At 56.3% G+C, this 15,151-nt stretch overlaps 2 protein-coding genes across 2 annotated transcripts in view; both read left to right on the forward strand.

Annotated features, from left to right (window-relative positions):
* Positions 1 to 2,610, forward strand: part of NCKIPSD (NCK interacting protein with SH3 domain) — a 10,758-nt gene extending 8,148 nt beyond the window's left edge. The window contains exon 13 of the mRNA XM_040628852.1: positions 1,718 to 2,610. Coding sequence (XP_040484786.1) covers positions 1,718 to 1,921 — 204 coding nt within the window. The 3' untranslated portion in view covers positions 1,922 to 2,610. The remainder of the gene's footprint in view (positions 1 to 1,717) is intronic.
* A 6,832-nt stretch (positions 2,611 to 9,442) lies between these two features.
* The window catches only part of CELSR3 (cadherin EGF LAG seven-pass G-type receptor 3), a 27,402-nt gene continuing 21,693 nt past the window's right edge, over positions 9,443 to 15,151 (forward strand). Inside the window, exons 1-2 of the mRNA XM_040628853.1 lie at positions 9,443 to 13,190; positions 14,668 to 15,151. The exon at positions 14,668 to 15,151 is cut by the window's right edge and continues 182 nt beyond it. Coding sequence (XP_040484787.1) covers positions 9,443 to 13,190; positions 14,668 to 15,151 — 4,232 coding nt within the window. The remainder of the gene's footprint in view (positions 13,191 to 14,667) is intronic.

Raw genomic sequence — 15,151 nt, forward strand, 5'->3', positions numbered from 1 at the left:
GGGTGGTGTGGGGTGGTGTGGGGGGGGGGGCCTGGAAGGAGATGTGGGGGTCAGGAAGTGTTTTATTTTTTTTTAATTTTTTAACTTTTTTTTTTTAAAGATTTTATTTATTTGACAGAGACAGATACACTGAGAGAGGGAACACAAGCAGGGGGAGTGGGAGAGGGAGAAGCAGACTCCCCACTAAGCAGGGAGCCAGATGCAGGGCTCGATCCCAGGACCCCGGGACCGTGACCTGAGCCGAAGGCAGACGCTTAACGACTGAGCCACCCAGGCGCCCCTCAGGAAATGTTTTAAAGGTAGAAGATGGTGGTGTAGTCTCTGGGCCAGAGGGAATGATCCAGTAAGCATCAAGAAATGGCTGGCGTGTTCAGGAGAGTGGGCCGCTGCAGGAGTCAAGTAGATCAGGCAGTGGGGAAGGGACCAGACCTCTGGGGGGACCCCCCATCCACCAACAGGAGCCAGGGCAGCTCATTCTGGCGGGCACAGGTGCGATGCGCGTGCTGGGAGGGGAAGAGAGCTTTCTGAAAGATCGCGTGTTTTCTCCATGAAGCACAAGGCCGGCTGTCCAGGTACTTTAAATCTGGAAAACTGACAGAAGAAGGTGGGCAGTGGTCCTTAAGGGTGCGTGAATGTAGCAGAGAAAAGTGGTGGGAGTCCAGGGCAGTGCATGTCCATCTGAAGTTTGTGGTGGGGAAGGAGGTTCAGGCCTGTGCCTGGCCTTGAGGCTGTCCACTGCTTAGATGCTGGGAGCCGATTTGCAGGCGCTGAGATCTGACCAGGGTTGGGGGTTACAGGGTGACACTGCCTGAAGAAGGTATTGACTCCCCTAAGCACAAGTAGAGAGGGAGGGGAGGGGTGGTGACAGGGATGGTGAGGGGGCAGACAGAGGGAAAGTGCAGGGGTGCGGGTGGGTTAGTGGATTGGGTGTCTCAGTGAGGAAAAGGAGCAGCTGGGGTATCAGACTGGAGGGGCTGTTGAAGCTTTTTCGGCCGAAGTGCTGGGGTGGGGGATGTTGGCACTGGACTGAGGGCATATGTGGAAGGTAGGATGGCAGCCAGCGCCTCAGGGTGGGTATCAGAGAGGACACCTGTGCTTCTGGCCTGTGCATTTAGATGGACAGCCATGCTCTTTCATACGGAAAAAAAAAACAAAACTGAGACAGTCTTCAGTTTTGAGAGGATGGGTAAGGTCAGGAGTTTGATGGTGGACATGTGTGGCAGGGGTCTCTTTGAGGTCTGCAGGAGATGAGAAGTGGGCAGTTGATATTCTCTTCTGGAGCTCACTGGAGAGGTCTAGGCCAGAGATGTGAGTGGGGGTCATTATTTGAAGCTGTGGGTGTGCGTGAGATCTTCAGGGTGGGAGGAGAGAGTGGGAAGCGGGGGGCCTCTGACCGGACAGCGGCCCCGGGAGGGCCCAGCAGTAAAGATGGGCAGAAGCTGGCCATTTCCCCTTGCCACCTGTCTGAGCCAGGACTCCTGTGGGCTGGCCACGTTCTGGGACTGTCTGTGTCTGGGATGATCCATTCATTTACTTACTCAGCGGCTCTCGAGGGCCAGTTCTGGGCCAAGCACATGGTGGGTGCTGGGGGTGCAGCCCTGATCTTCAGTGCTGTGAGCTGGTCCACGGCCCGGGGGCCCACGTGGCGGCCTGTTCCTGTCTGGTGGCAATGGCGGTGCCTCCCTGGGGTGCCTGAGCTCAGCCCCTCCTCCCACAGCTGCGCGTGGAGTACCTCTCCCTGATGCACGCGGTGATCCGCTCCACACCCTACCTGCAGCACCGCCACCGGCTCCCCGACCTGCAAGCCACCCTGCGGCGCATCCTGACCGAGGAGGAAGCCTCGCCCCAGGGCCAGATGGACCGCATGATTGTCCGAGAGATGTGCAAGGAATTCCCCGTGCTGGGCGAGGAACCCAGCTAGCGCCTTCCTTCCCTCCCTTCCCTGCAGCCCTGGTCAGGGTGCAGGGGACGCGGAGGCTTGGCCCTCAGAATGTTTTGCACAGACGGTGTGGGGGAGGTGGTGGTGGAAGGGACCTGAGCAGGGCCCCCCCCCACACCTGAAGTAGAACCAGTGCGAGGGGCCAAGTGCAGGATTGGGGACCACGCTCTGGGAGCTCTGCTGGGGCAGAGGGCCTGTGTGAGCTGAAGCCCCTCCATCTCCCGGTAGGCCGCCTCTTCAGCATGCCCCCTCCCCTCAACACAGACGCGCACTCAGAGCCCTGCTGCTGCTCCGGGCTGGGCCAGAGCCCCATCCCTGTCTTGCCTAGTCTGGGTCCTGGGCCTCAGCAAGCCATGTCCTTGGGGTAAGGGGAGGCGCCTTCCGCCAGCTCTGTTCTTTGCCTTAGCTTCGAAGTAAGTGCTGCTCATGTGCTCCCCCCTCCCCGTGGGGGTTGCTTTCCCTTGCTCCCACCCCCAGAGGTCTTGGCCAAGCTGCTGCTCCGAGAGCAGAATCTTAGAGACGGGCCATCTATTCTGGAGCTCCACAGAATAGGGTGATGGCACCGAGAAAGCCAATGACAGAGTCTATTTTCTCCGTAAAAACAGACTGAAAAGCCGTGTGTATTTTCCTGTGTCCTGCAGCTCACCTTCGGGAATAAATCACAGGCATCCGGAAACAGCTGTGTGATCAGCAACCCCGTACGATCCTGGGTTGGGGTGGGAGAGGATGGGCAGGGACGCTGGGGCCTCAGGACCTTGTCACTTGATTGCCCTGACCTCTCCAGCGTGAGGAGGGGATGGTCCCTCATAGGCCTGTCCGTCAAGGTCCCTTGAGCCCTGTTTCAGCCTCTCTCCCCGAGTTCCCATTTCTCCGGGGCCGCAGCTAAGCCAGTGAGTGCCCCGCGGCCTGTTTTCAGGCGACCGCCCTTGCAGACCTCCCTTCTCCCATGTTGAAACCCTGTCCTTCATAGCTGTTCTCAGATGAAGCAGGCCCCACCCCAGCCTCCCTGCACATGCAGGCTCTGCCCAGCTCTGTTCCCTTCCTCGTTTGTCAGTGGGTCCAACAGGATCCCCTCGTTTTGCAGCCTCAGAGATGTCATTACGTAGGGCAAAAAGAGTATCTCGACAGGCGTGGGGTTCGGCTCGCACTACTGTTGGCAGACAGTTGGGGACCGAGTTGGCAAAAACGTCATTTTCCTTGTGGGCTCCCAAGTTAACGAAGGCTCTCGCCATAAATGGGGGAGGGTCAGGAGGCCACAGGCAGACACCAGTCAGAAGTGGTTTTCATTAGTTCCGTCCAACTTTCACCCAGGATAATCCTCATCTGACACTTGCACACATTCAGGATTATTGATACCGTGACTTCTAGTCACGACTTTTCTCGCTGGGGTGCTGAAGGCAGATGGCTGTTCCATTATTTTCCCAACAGGACTGTAATGCAGTAAGAAGCACAGAAGAGGCCAGGGTGAGGGGTGGGGTCCCCCGGGCACAGGACCTCGGGGAACTGAGGCAGGAACGTTGACAGGGAGGTCACAGAAGCAGAGCGTGGGAAGCTGATGAGGAGATGTCCTTCCCTAACTCTTGATTCTCGGGTTAAGCACACAGGCTCCCCTGCTGGACCTGAAGAGGGGCTGACAAAATGCCCCCCCCCCCAGTAGAACTGTGGGACACAACCTGGTCACTCTTCACCCTGGGCGGCTTTCTGCCTTGCCTTTCACATCCAGAGTCCGTGACATGGCCTTCCAGTCACGACTCCTTCCTCACTGGAGAGCGAAAGGCAGAGAACCGTGATGCTCCTGAGAGAGTAACTCAGTGAAAAGCACAGGTCCCTCAGCAAGCTGAGACAGGAACTTTCAACGGCCTCCGTGCTTTGCTCTGTTCGCTGTTGCGATGCACACACTGACAGTGGAAGGGCAAGGGCCGTGCTGTGCCATCTGTCCCAGTGCTGGCACCTGTGATGAGCGAAGCAGAACCCATGGCAGGAGGGTCAGAAGCCCTGGTCAGTTTCTGCGCAATTGTCCAAGGGGCCCTGGCATGTGTTTGTAAGGGTCGCAAGAGCCCCCGCTGACAGAGTTAATTACTGGCCTCTGGCAGCAAACAGGCTCTGAGAGGATCCAGAGCTCCACGACCCCCCCAGCAAACACCTTGATGGCACTCTCAAAACAAAATGACGACCGTAAGGGGAAAAGATGATGAGCCGCAGAATTCCACAGCGAGAGAACTATCTTTGCAAGAACACCCATTCGGCTGCTTGGAAGGATGGAAAATGTGGGATGTGGTGAGGCAAGAGGGCAGAGACAGACAACTAAGCCACTCAAACGGGAGTGTTCGGTGCATGGACCAAGAAAAAAAACTCAAAGGAGATTCTGAGGGGCAGTGAGGGATGGGGGTTTGGGCTGAGCTTTGCGGTAGAAGCGGGTACATAAAGGTGCTTGTGGGACGTGCACTGCGGACCACAGGCTACCCACATATCTGGCAACGCCAGGGTAAGGCGTTGGGTGAAGATCACATGCCTGCTCAGTCCCTGAAAGATAACAGAGACTCCAAGTAGGTGAAAACAATCTTTTTTCTCTTGTTTTTATGGAAGAATAACATAACCATGAAAAATACAGTGTACAGCGAGTACAGCTGGATGAATTATGAGAGAATGCTGATACAACCACCACCCAAGTCAAGAAATACACTATCACCAGTCCCCAAAGCCCGCTTGTCCTGACACGCACGTCCTCCCTAGACCTCCTCCCTAGAGGGAATTACAGATAAGTTTTGCCTAACCTGACATAAATGGAACCATACAGTATAAACTCTTGTGTCTGGCTTCTTCATTCACCATGAAGTTTCTGAGATTCGTCTGTGTCCTAGTATGTGGTTGCAGTTTGTTCACCCCCAAAGTCGTGTGGGATATACCCTCATTTATTCACTGCTGGTGACCGCTCAGTTTCCAGTTCTTGTCTATTATGAATAGAGGCATCAGGGACATTGTTACCCAGGTCATCTTGTCCCACGTGTGCATTATATTGGGGGTGTGTTCTCATGAGTGGAACTACAGGGTCGAAAGTCCACTCTCCAAATAGTTGTGCAAAGTAGCTGTACCAGTGTATGCTCCCTCGTCATGCTGAGTTCCAGCTCCTCTGTCTCTTTCCCAAAAAGGTATTGTGAGGCTTTTTTTTTTTTTAAGTCATTCCCCTAGGCCATAGCAGTATTTATTTTTTAAACTTGCGTTTCCCTGATGGCTAAAGAGGTTGAGCACCTTTTCGCTAGTTTCCTGGCTATTTGGATCATTTGTGAAGTACCCGTTCAAATCTCTTGCCCATTCGTTTGCTGGGTTGTCTATCTTTTGTTGATTTGTGATATGTATGTGGCATATGAGTCCTTGGGTTGTCTATCTTGCAATATCTTCTCCCATCCTTAATGTGGTCTTTTGATGAAAAGATGTTCTTAGTTGTAATGTAATCCATTTTTTCAGGACTTTCTTTGTGGTTAGTGCATTTTGTATCCTAATAAATCTGTGCTCAAGTATGAAGATCTTATGTGTTGTCTTTCCTTTCATATTCAAATGTCAAATCTATCTGGAATTGATTACGTGGGTAATAAGAAGTAGGGTTCTCATTTAACTTCTTCTACATGGATATCCAACTGAGCCCGCACTATTTTTTGAAAAACCCATCTTTTCCTCATTTGACTCTTAAGAGCCACCCTCGCCAAAATTCAAGTCTCCACACATCTTTAGGCCCGTCTCTGGGTTATGTTCCAGCAGTCTATTCCTGCTCGGGAACCATAGGCTTGGTTTCTGAACCTTTCTTGTTCCCAGTAGAGGAAGCTGTCCTCCTACTTTGGTTTTCAAGACTCTCTTGGGTATTCCTGGCCCTCATTTTAGAACCTAGTTTATCAGTTTACACACACACACACACACACACACACACACACACACTGGGATTTTATTGGAGTTGCACTGAATCCATATGTCAATGTCAATTTTAGAAGAAATGGCATCTTTACAATACTAAATCTTCCAATCTTTGAACGTAGCTTTTCACTCCATTTGTCTTTATTTCTTTCAGTGTGTGTGTGTGTGTGCGTGCGTGCGTGTTTGTGTGTGTGCGCGCGCGTGTGTTTGTGTGTGTGTGCGCGCGCGCGTGTGTGCGCGCGTGTGTGTGCGTGTGTGTGTGTAAAGAGTCATTGCATGACTTTCATTAGCTTTATTCCTGGCATTTTGTTACTTGACGCTCTTGTAAATATTTAAAAACATTTTTTCCGTTGCTGACATATAGAAATTACAACTGATTTTTATTTTTAAAGATTTTATTTTTAAGTAATCTCTACACCCAACGTGGGGCTCAAACTCACAACCCCAAGACCAAGAGTTGCATGCTCCACTAACTGAGCCAGCCAGGTGACCTGCAACTGATTTTTATATATTGACCTTGTGTTCAAGAACTTTGCTAAGCTTACTCTAATAACTTATCTATAGGTTCTTTCAAATTTTTTACACACCCAACCCTATTGCCTGTGCGTAAGTTTTATTTTTTCCTTTCCAATCCTCATAACTTTTTATTATTTTTCCTGCCTTAACAGCACTGGCTATGCTTTCTGATATAGTATTGAGACTTGTGGTCATGAATGTAAAATGTTTTCCTCTTGTAATGTTCTGCTGCTCCAGAGGGGAGGGATACACAAATAGTCTATTTTGGGTAGGGTTAGGTTTTAGCCCATGTTTATCTAAGAAAAGCAGGGCAGTTGAGTTGTTATAACACTGGATTCTATTAGGCTAATGGTAAAGGTAAGGAACTGAGGAGGTGAGGAATGATGAATTGGAGATCTCAGTGAGATCAAAGAACTATTGGATAATTAGCTGGATGGGTTGGCCAGGTCTTCTGGCTTGCTCTTCCAGCAAGGTACCTGACTGAGAGGAAGGAGGGGGGGCTAAACACAGGGTCGAAAGAAAAGGCAGGAAGTGAGTAGCCACGATGTCCTAGAGAGCAGTTTCTGCCCAGCCTTTGCCCTCTGGTCTCTGGACTACTCTCCATCTATCCCAAGCAGCCTCCAACCCAGGTTTCTGAGCCCTTGGGTGGACCCTCTAGCTTAGAGCTGGAAAGACAAGACAGAGGATGAACCGTAGAGATCTTGCTATGTTCCTAGGAAGTAGGGGCAGGTCTGGAGTTGAAGGGAGAAACTATCACCAATACTTGGTTTCCGTCTTTGCGGGGGCACATTAAGAAGCTGCCGCTGGGGGTGGGGCGCGGAGGTGAGTGCACGTGGGGAGCGGGAGGCCTCCACGGTACAGCAGCCAGAGAGGATAGCAGTGGAGGCAGGAACAGTAGGGCGCGACACGGATAGCCACCGCAGTCACACCGCGAGCCAGGGATATTAAGAAGTCTAGGTCTTGCTCTCCACAGGAGGATCCGCTGAAGCCACCGCTAGCCCTAGTGAAGACAGCAGAGCTTATTTCCCTCCGCCGGCGGTTCTTTACGCCTCTGCATATGCCCACGTAGCCTCCAAGAGCTAGGATGGCTCCTCCTTCCCTCGCAGCGGCAGACTTCCTCTTGGTTATTTGAGGCTCTGCTCAAGCATTTTCTCTAGCGGGAAGCCGTCCCAGATCGCTAAGTTGGCTGAGGCACCTCCTCCGGGACCCTAGCACCCTTCCCCCTAGCGTTCCGCCTGCCTCCCTCCTTGGCTGGTGTTAAGTTTTGTGCCCTGAATTCGCTAGATCGTGGACCCGGAGGGCGAACGTGCAGCCAAAACCTCGTCCTCGGCCTCGCCCCTCCAGCCCCTCCACGGACTGGGCCCCCATCCAGCCGAGTTCCGCCTTCAGCCGCGCACCAGATGCTCCACCCTCACGCCGAGTGGAACCCAGACAACACACCCGGCGCAAATCTCCGACTTTTGAGGAATCCTCAGATTCTGGAGCCCACTGGCCGGCTCTCCGTAGGCAGACAGAGCGCTCGGGAGGTGGAGTCCACGGGAACCCCACCTCCCGGAAGCGAAGAAGTCAAGAGGCCAAAGGATGTGCCGTCTGATTGGTTGATGATGATGTCATAGGTACCGTCGGAGTGGGCCCGAGGCCTTAGCCAGGAGTTTTCCGTTAGTTCCTAGGAGGAGCCGCGCCCCTTGGAGCGTTCTGGGATCCAGCCCTAAACCCCTCCTCGGTCCCGGGACGCCCGCGCCCTTCACACAACACGCTGCAGGGCGTTGCCGCTGCTGCCTTTGCCGGCGCGACCGTAGAAAGCCTCCAGGATGATCTCTCCCGGCCAGCCTGGAAGCCACAGAACCCTCCCCTCAGACAATGAGTCCGCCGTCGGGGGCGGAGCCTCCCATTGTGCCAATAGTTCTCCCTCAACCCCGTGTCGTCTTCTGTGACGTCCATTCCGCCGTGTCTGCCCATTGGCCAGCTGGTACCGATTGGCGCCTGGAGTTGCTCAGCGCTGGGAGAACTATAATGAATCGTGGGAGGAAGGTTGAGCTTCCGCTAGTCCCTTCAAGGGGTTAAGGGACGCGGTCGTGGCGGGCGAGGGGCGGGGATCCGAGGAAGCCGTGGCAGTAGCCCTGTGGCAACGTCGGGCTCCAGTGGCATCCCAGAGCACTCGAGACCTGCGGCCTGGAAGAGGGTGTAGCCTTCAGTGGAGGGGTCCCCAGAGCGGGAGACTGCTGGGATCCAGCAAGGCAGAGAGAGTTTGGTCTCTACTCACGCCTTGGGGTCACCTCCAGTCCCTGCTCTGCAGAGACGCTCCAAAAAGGCAGATGGTCGCGACATGTGTCATGAGTTAAAATTCAATGATCGAGGAGTTCAAGCTATTAACTTTGGGTCTGGCGTCCCAGGTCCTCATCCAGTCAACGTCCCTTCCACCCCCAGGATTCCACATGGTACCCATGCCAAGAGTCAGGAGAACGCTCTCTGCACGTCATGGGCACCAAATTTTCAGGCCAAAATCCCGGACGGATTTCGGAACTGGTGCTCAGGAAGGGGGACAAGAGACCTGCAAGCAGAAGAAAGGATGGGAGATGTAGCTGGGACCGCGCCTAGAAGGGGGAAGGCGGGTGAGGGCGGTGGCTCAAAGCAAGGGGGGTGGATCGAGGGGCGGCGAACCTCCTAGCCCTGTTCAGCACCTCGGGCAGCAGTTATGCTTTGCCCTCAACAAAGATGGCGAAAACAGCTTCAGTAATCAGAGTCGGCATGCGCGACGGGCTGTACCACCGGATTTGGGCCTTCGGGGCGGAGGTGGAACGAACCATCGCTGAGGCCGGGAGCCATGTTGGAGCGGCGGGAGGCGACAGCAGCTTCGGGGATGCTGTGGTGGGGGCGGCAAAAGCCGGAGCCGCACGCCAAAGGGGTTCTGGCCGCGGAGTAGATGGTGCCCAGAGGGCGGAGGCGGCGCGGAGCGACAGGCCGAGAGGCGGGGGACCGGGGCGGCGGCAGGGGCCCGGGAGGGGGCCCGAGCGGCGGGGCGGGCCCAAGGCCCGGACCGAGGCGAGGGGCGGTGGAGGCCGTGTGGGGAGGCGGGGGGTGATGGCGAGGCGGCCGCCGTGGTGGAGTCTCAGGGGGCCGACGACCCCACTACTCCTGCTCCTTCTCCTCCTCTCTTTGTTCCCTCTCAGCCGGGAGGAGCTGGGGGTCGACGGGGGCCAAGGCTGGGACCCAGAAGTAGCTGCCGCTACGGGGCCAGGGGCGCGGACCGGTGGCGGAGCCTTAGCTCTTTGTCCCGAGACGCCCGGGGTCCAGGAGGATGGAGAGCCTGGTCTGGGAGTTAGGGAGCCTGTCTTCGTGGGGCCCCGAGAGGGAAGGCAAAGCGCCCAGCGTGGTCGAGGGCCCCCTGAGCAGCCGGACGCGGGGCTGGGGGCAAAATATGGGGTCCAGGCATTAAACAGCCGCGGGCGAGAAACAGGACAGGGACCAGGGTCTCTGTTATGCTGGCGCGCGGAGGTCTCCTCTTGCAGGCAGTCAGGACCCTTGCGAAGAGATAGTCTGTCTCCAGAGGCTCTGTCCCCAGGGGTCCCGAGCCTGGAGACCAACTCGCCCTTCCCTTCCGACCTTCTGGTTCGGCCCCGTGGTTACAAGCTGGTGTCTTCCCAGAGGAATGCTGGGAGAGGCACCCCCAAAAAAGTGGGAACCATGCGCTGCTGCGGGGGATTGTGGGCGCCGAAGCGCAGGGGTCAGGGCGAGAGAACTGCGACATCTCGAGCAGAGAGGACAGCCTCCCATCCGGACTGTACCCCCAGGGCTGCGGGATCTGGCCCTGGGCTGGATTCAGCACCGCGCACAGAGAGGACAGCTCCCGCTCCTGGTTCAGCACCGCGCGAGTCCCGGACAGCTCCCGAGCCGACGCCCGAGCGCATGCGCTCGCGTAGTCTCTTCCGCCGCCGCTTCCTCCCGCAGCTCCCGGGGCCGCGCCCCCCGGGGTTCCCGGCTCAGCCAAGAGTCTGGAGAATATCCCCAGCAAGCAGGGTCCGCCGCCGTCGCGCTGCGAACCGCCACCCGCAGTTTCCTCAGTACAACTATCAGGCGCTAGTGCCAGAGAACGAGGCGGCGGGCACCGCGGTGCTACGCGTAGCGGCGCAGGACCCGGACGCAGGCGAGGCCGGACGCCTAGTTTACTCTCTGGCTGCGCTCATGAACAGCCGCTCGCTGGAGCTGTTCAGCATTGACCCACTGAGCGGCCTCATCCGTACAGAGGCTGCTCTAGACCGCGAGAGCATGGAGCGGCACTACCTGCGCGTGACGGCGCAGGACCACGGCTCGCCGCGCCTCTCGGCCACCACCATGGTGGCCGTTACAGTGGCCGACCGCAACGACCACTCGCCGGTGTTCGAGCAGGCGCAATACCGGGAGACGCTTCGCGAGAACGTGGAGGAGGGCTACCCCATTCTTCAGTTGCGTGCCACAGACGGAGACGCGCCCCCCAACGCCAATCTGCGTTACCGCTTCGTGGGGCCGCCAGCTGCGCGCGCCGCTGCCTCCGCTGCCTTCGAGATTGATCCGCGGTCTGGCCTCATAAGCACCAGCGGTCGCGTGGACCGCGAACACATGGAAAGCTACGAGCTGGTGGTAGAGGCCAGCGACCAGGGCCAAGAGCCCGGGCCGCGCTCCGCAACTGTGCGTGTGCACATCACTGTGCTGGATGAGAACGACAACGCGCCCCAGTTCAGCGAGAAGCGCTACGTGGCGCAGGTGCGCGAGGATGTGCGCCCTCACACGGTGGTACTACGCGTCACAGCCACTGACCGGGACAAGGATGCCAACGGACTGGTGCACTACAACATTATCAGCGGCAACAGTCGTGGTCATTTCGCAATTGACAGCCTCACGGGCGAGATCCAGGTGGTGGCACCTCTGGACTTTGAGGCAGAGCGAGAGTATGCCTTGCGCATCCGGGCGCAAGATGCAGGCCGGCCACCACTGTCCAACAACACAGGCCTGGCCAGCATCCAGGTAGTGGACATCAATGACCATACACCTATCTTTGTCAGCACACCCTTCCAGGTCTCTGTACTGGAAAATGCACCCCTGGGCCATTCGGTCATCCACATTCAGGCAGTGGATGCGGACCATGGGGAGAATGCCAGATTGGAGTACTCCCTAACTGGTGTGGCACCTGATATGCCCTTTGTGATAAACAGTGCCACTGGCTGGGTCTCTGTGAGTGGTCCCCTGGACCGTGAGTCTGTGGAGCATTATTTCTTTGGTGTGGAGGCCCGAGACCATGGCATACCCCCACTCTCGGCCTCAGCCAGTGTCACAGTAACTGTGCTAGATGTTAATGACAATCGGCCTGAGTTTACAATGAAGGAGTACCACCTACGGCTGAATGAGGACGCAGCTGTGGGCACCACAGTGGTCAGTGTGACCGCTGTAGATCGTGATGCCAACAGTGCCATCAGCTACCAGATCACAGGCGGCAACACCCGGAATCGCTTTGCCATCAGCACCCAGGGGGGTGTAGGTCTGGTGACACTGGCTCTGCCACTGGACTACAAGCAGGAACGCTACTTCAAGCTGGTGCTAACCGCTTCGGACCGTGCCCTTCATGATCACTGCTATGTGCACATCAACATCACAGATGCCAACACTCACCGGCCTGTCTTTCAAAGTGCCCACTACTCCGTGAGTGTGAATGAGGATCGGCCAGTGGGTAGCACGGTGGTGGTCATCAGTGCCTCTGATGATGATGTGGGGGAGAATGCTCGTATCACCTATCTCCTGGAGGACAACCTGCCCCAGTTCCGAATTGATGCAGATTCAGGGGCCATTACACTACAGGCTCCACTGGACTATGAGGACCAGGTGACCTACACACTGGCTATCACTGCTCGGGACAACGGCATTCCACAGAAGGCAGACACCACTTATGTGGAGGTGATGGTCAATGATGTGAATGATAACGCTCCACAGTTTGTGGCTTCCCACTACACAGGGTTGGTATCTGAGGATGCCCCACCTTTCACCAGTGTCCTGCAGATCTCAGCCACTGACCGGGACGCTCATGCCAATGGCCGGGTCCAGTACACCTTCCAGAATGGGGAAGATGGGGATGGAGATTTTACCATTGAGCCCACCTCTGGTATTGTCCGCACAGTGAGGCGGCTGGATCGGGAGGCAGTGCCGGTATATGAACTTACTGCCTACGCAGTAGACCGAGGTGTGCCCCCACTGCGAACTCCAGTCAGCATCCAGGTGACGGTGCAGGATGTAAACGACAACGCACCTGTCTTCCCAGCTGAGGAGTTTGAGGTGCGAGTGAAGGAAAACAGCATTGTGGGCTCCGTGGTGGCTCAGATTACTGCAGTAGACCCTGATGAAGGCCCCAATGCCCATATAATGTACCAGATTGTGGAGGGGAACATCCCTGAGCTGTTCCAAATGGACATCTTCTCTGGAGAGTTGACTGCACTCATTGACCTGGACTATGAGGCTCGCCAGGAATATGTGATTGTGGTGCAGGCCACATCTGCCCCTCTGGTCAGTCGGGCCACTGTGCACGTCCGCCTGGTTGACCAGAATGACAACAGCCCTGTGCTCAACAACTTCCAGATCCTCTTCAACAACTACGTATCCAACCGCTCAGACACCTTCCCCTCAGGCGTTATTGGACGCATCCCAGCTTATGACCCTGATGTCTCTGACCACCTTTCCTACTCTTTTGAGCGGGGCAATGAGCTGCAGCTGCTGGTGGTCAACCAGACCAGTGGGGAGCTTCGACTCAGCCGCAAGCTAGACAACAACCGCCCACTGGTGGCTTCCATGTTGGTGACTGTCACAGGTAAGAGGAGGGGTGGGGATAGGCAAGTGACCCAGTGACCTCAACCTGTCAGGGCCTCAGGGGCTCCACAGGGCATCAAACCAAAGAAGGATTCCCAGGCCTTCCAAGAATCCCTTAAGTGCTGAGTTCCTGCACCTCACAGGATCTGCCGTAGGCTTCACAGGTTAGGTTCACATAGTCTCTGCTTAGGGTCTTGGGTAGACTCCACAGAACCCCAAAGATTCTAGGACATCTGCAGACCCCATAAAGACTGTATGAACTGTCTACTACACTAGAGATAGTGCCCCCACCCCCAAAAGGCTGCAGGTCCTGGGTTAATGCTCTGGAGGTCACAGGAAAAGCCAATATGGGCCAGTCAGCCCACACCACACCCTTGTTCAGATGAAGCATTACTTTGGGTCCAATCTGACCTTCACTTTTACGGGGGAGGTAGGCCAATAGTTTAGTAGTCAAAAACAGCAGCTTACTCTGGCAGCTGCAGACAAAGAGTGGGCCCACATTGGCCTGGCTGCTATCTAAGGGACTGAGTCCCTGCCCTTCCGGAAAATGTCCAGAGGCTCACCTCCCTCTTTCCCACCTCCCAAGCCCCAGACTTCCACAAACACTCCCTCATAGGCAGGTGCAGGTGGGAGAGCCTCTTGCAACTCTGTCTACTGCTCCAGAGGTTGGGAGCTAGGCTTCAATTGGTGTTCATTCCCCAGTTTTGGAGCATGGGCTCCTGGCTCTGCCAAAGAAGGAGCAGCCTTCATTTATCCCTCAGTTCACTCAACAACCAATCCTTATTGGCCATTCAATGTGTACTAGAGCCTGGGGACAAGGGATACAATTTGAGAGGTGGCCACTGAGATCACGGGACCCGGGTGTGGTGTAATGGGCAGCTTTCTGACCCAAGAATGCTGAGGAGGGCGTGGGTGGTCAGGGTCCAAGACCTTCCTGAGGAGAGGGAGCTTGCTGAGCCAGGGTTCTGTGGGGTGGGACTGAGTGGCACCCTTTTAGTGCCATGGGAAACCAGTTTGCTGACCAGAGATAGGGGATGGGTAATCCTTGATCTAGAACCCCATTTGAGGGGATGTTTTGCTGGTTATGCAATGCCTGAGGATAGGGGTGGGTTGTCAGGGGCCCTGGCTCCTCTTTAAGTTCTGAGTGAGGGTGTCTTGCTGACCATGATAACCGGGGGGGGGGGGGGGGGGTGGGTTACTGACCACTTAGGGACCTTCTTGTGTGCTGTTGGATGAATGGCTTACTGACCCATAGGCTGGCTTAGATCTCTGCTGGTGTTGGAGGGAGGGGAGAGGAAGCAGCAACTTTGAACCTTGATGCTGGTGGTCACAAGCCCCAGACCCCCTGTGTCCTGGCAAGGTCAGCCTGCTGACTCAGGTGCTGGGGGTCTAGGTATTCATTGACCCCAGCCCTCTGAGTCCTGGGGAGGGGCAGCCGCTGACTCCAGACTGACCTCTGTCCCTACCCCCACCCGCAGATGGGCTGCACAGCGTGACGGCGCAGTGTGTGCTGCGCGTGGTCATCATCACGGAGGAGCTGCTGGCCAACAGCCTGACCGTACGCCTCGAGAACATGTGGCAGGAGCGCTTCCTGTCACCACTGCTGGGCCACTTCCTGGAGGGCGTGGCCGCGGTGCTTGCCACACCCGCGGAGGACGTCTTCATTTTCAATATCCAGAACGACACGGACGTGGGGGGCACCGTGCTCAATGTGAGCTTCTCGGCGCTGGCGCCACGCGGGGCCGGGGCGGGCGCTGCGGGTCCCTGGTTCAGCTCCGAGGAGCTGCAAGAGCAGTTATACGTGCGCCGCGCGGCCCTTGCCGCCCGCTCGCTCCTGGAAGTGCTGCCCTTCGACGACAACGTGTGCCTGCGCGAGCCCTGTGAGAACTACATGAAGTGCGTGTCGGTGCTGCGCTTTGACTCGTCCGCGCCCTTCCTGGCCTCGGCCTCCACGCTCTGCCG

The sequence above is a fragment of the Ursus maritimus genome, unplaced genomic scaffold, assembly GCF_017311325.1.
Source record: "Ursus maritimus isolate PB19 unplaced genomic scaffold, ASM1731132v1 scaffold_14, whole genome shotgun sequence".
Taxonomy (NCBI): domain Eukaryota; kingdom Metazoa; phylum Chordata; class Mammalia; order Carnivora; family Ursidae; genus Ursus; species Ursus maritimus.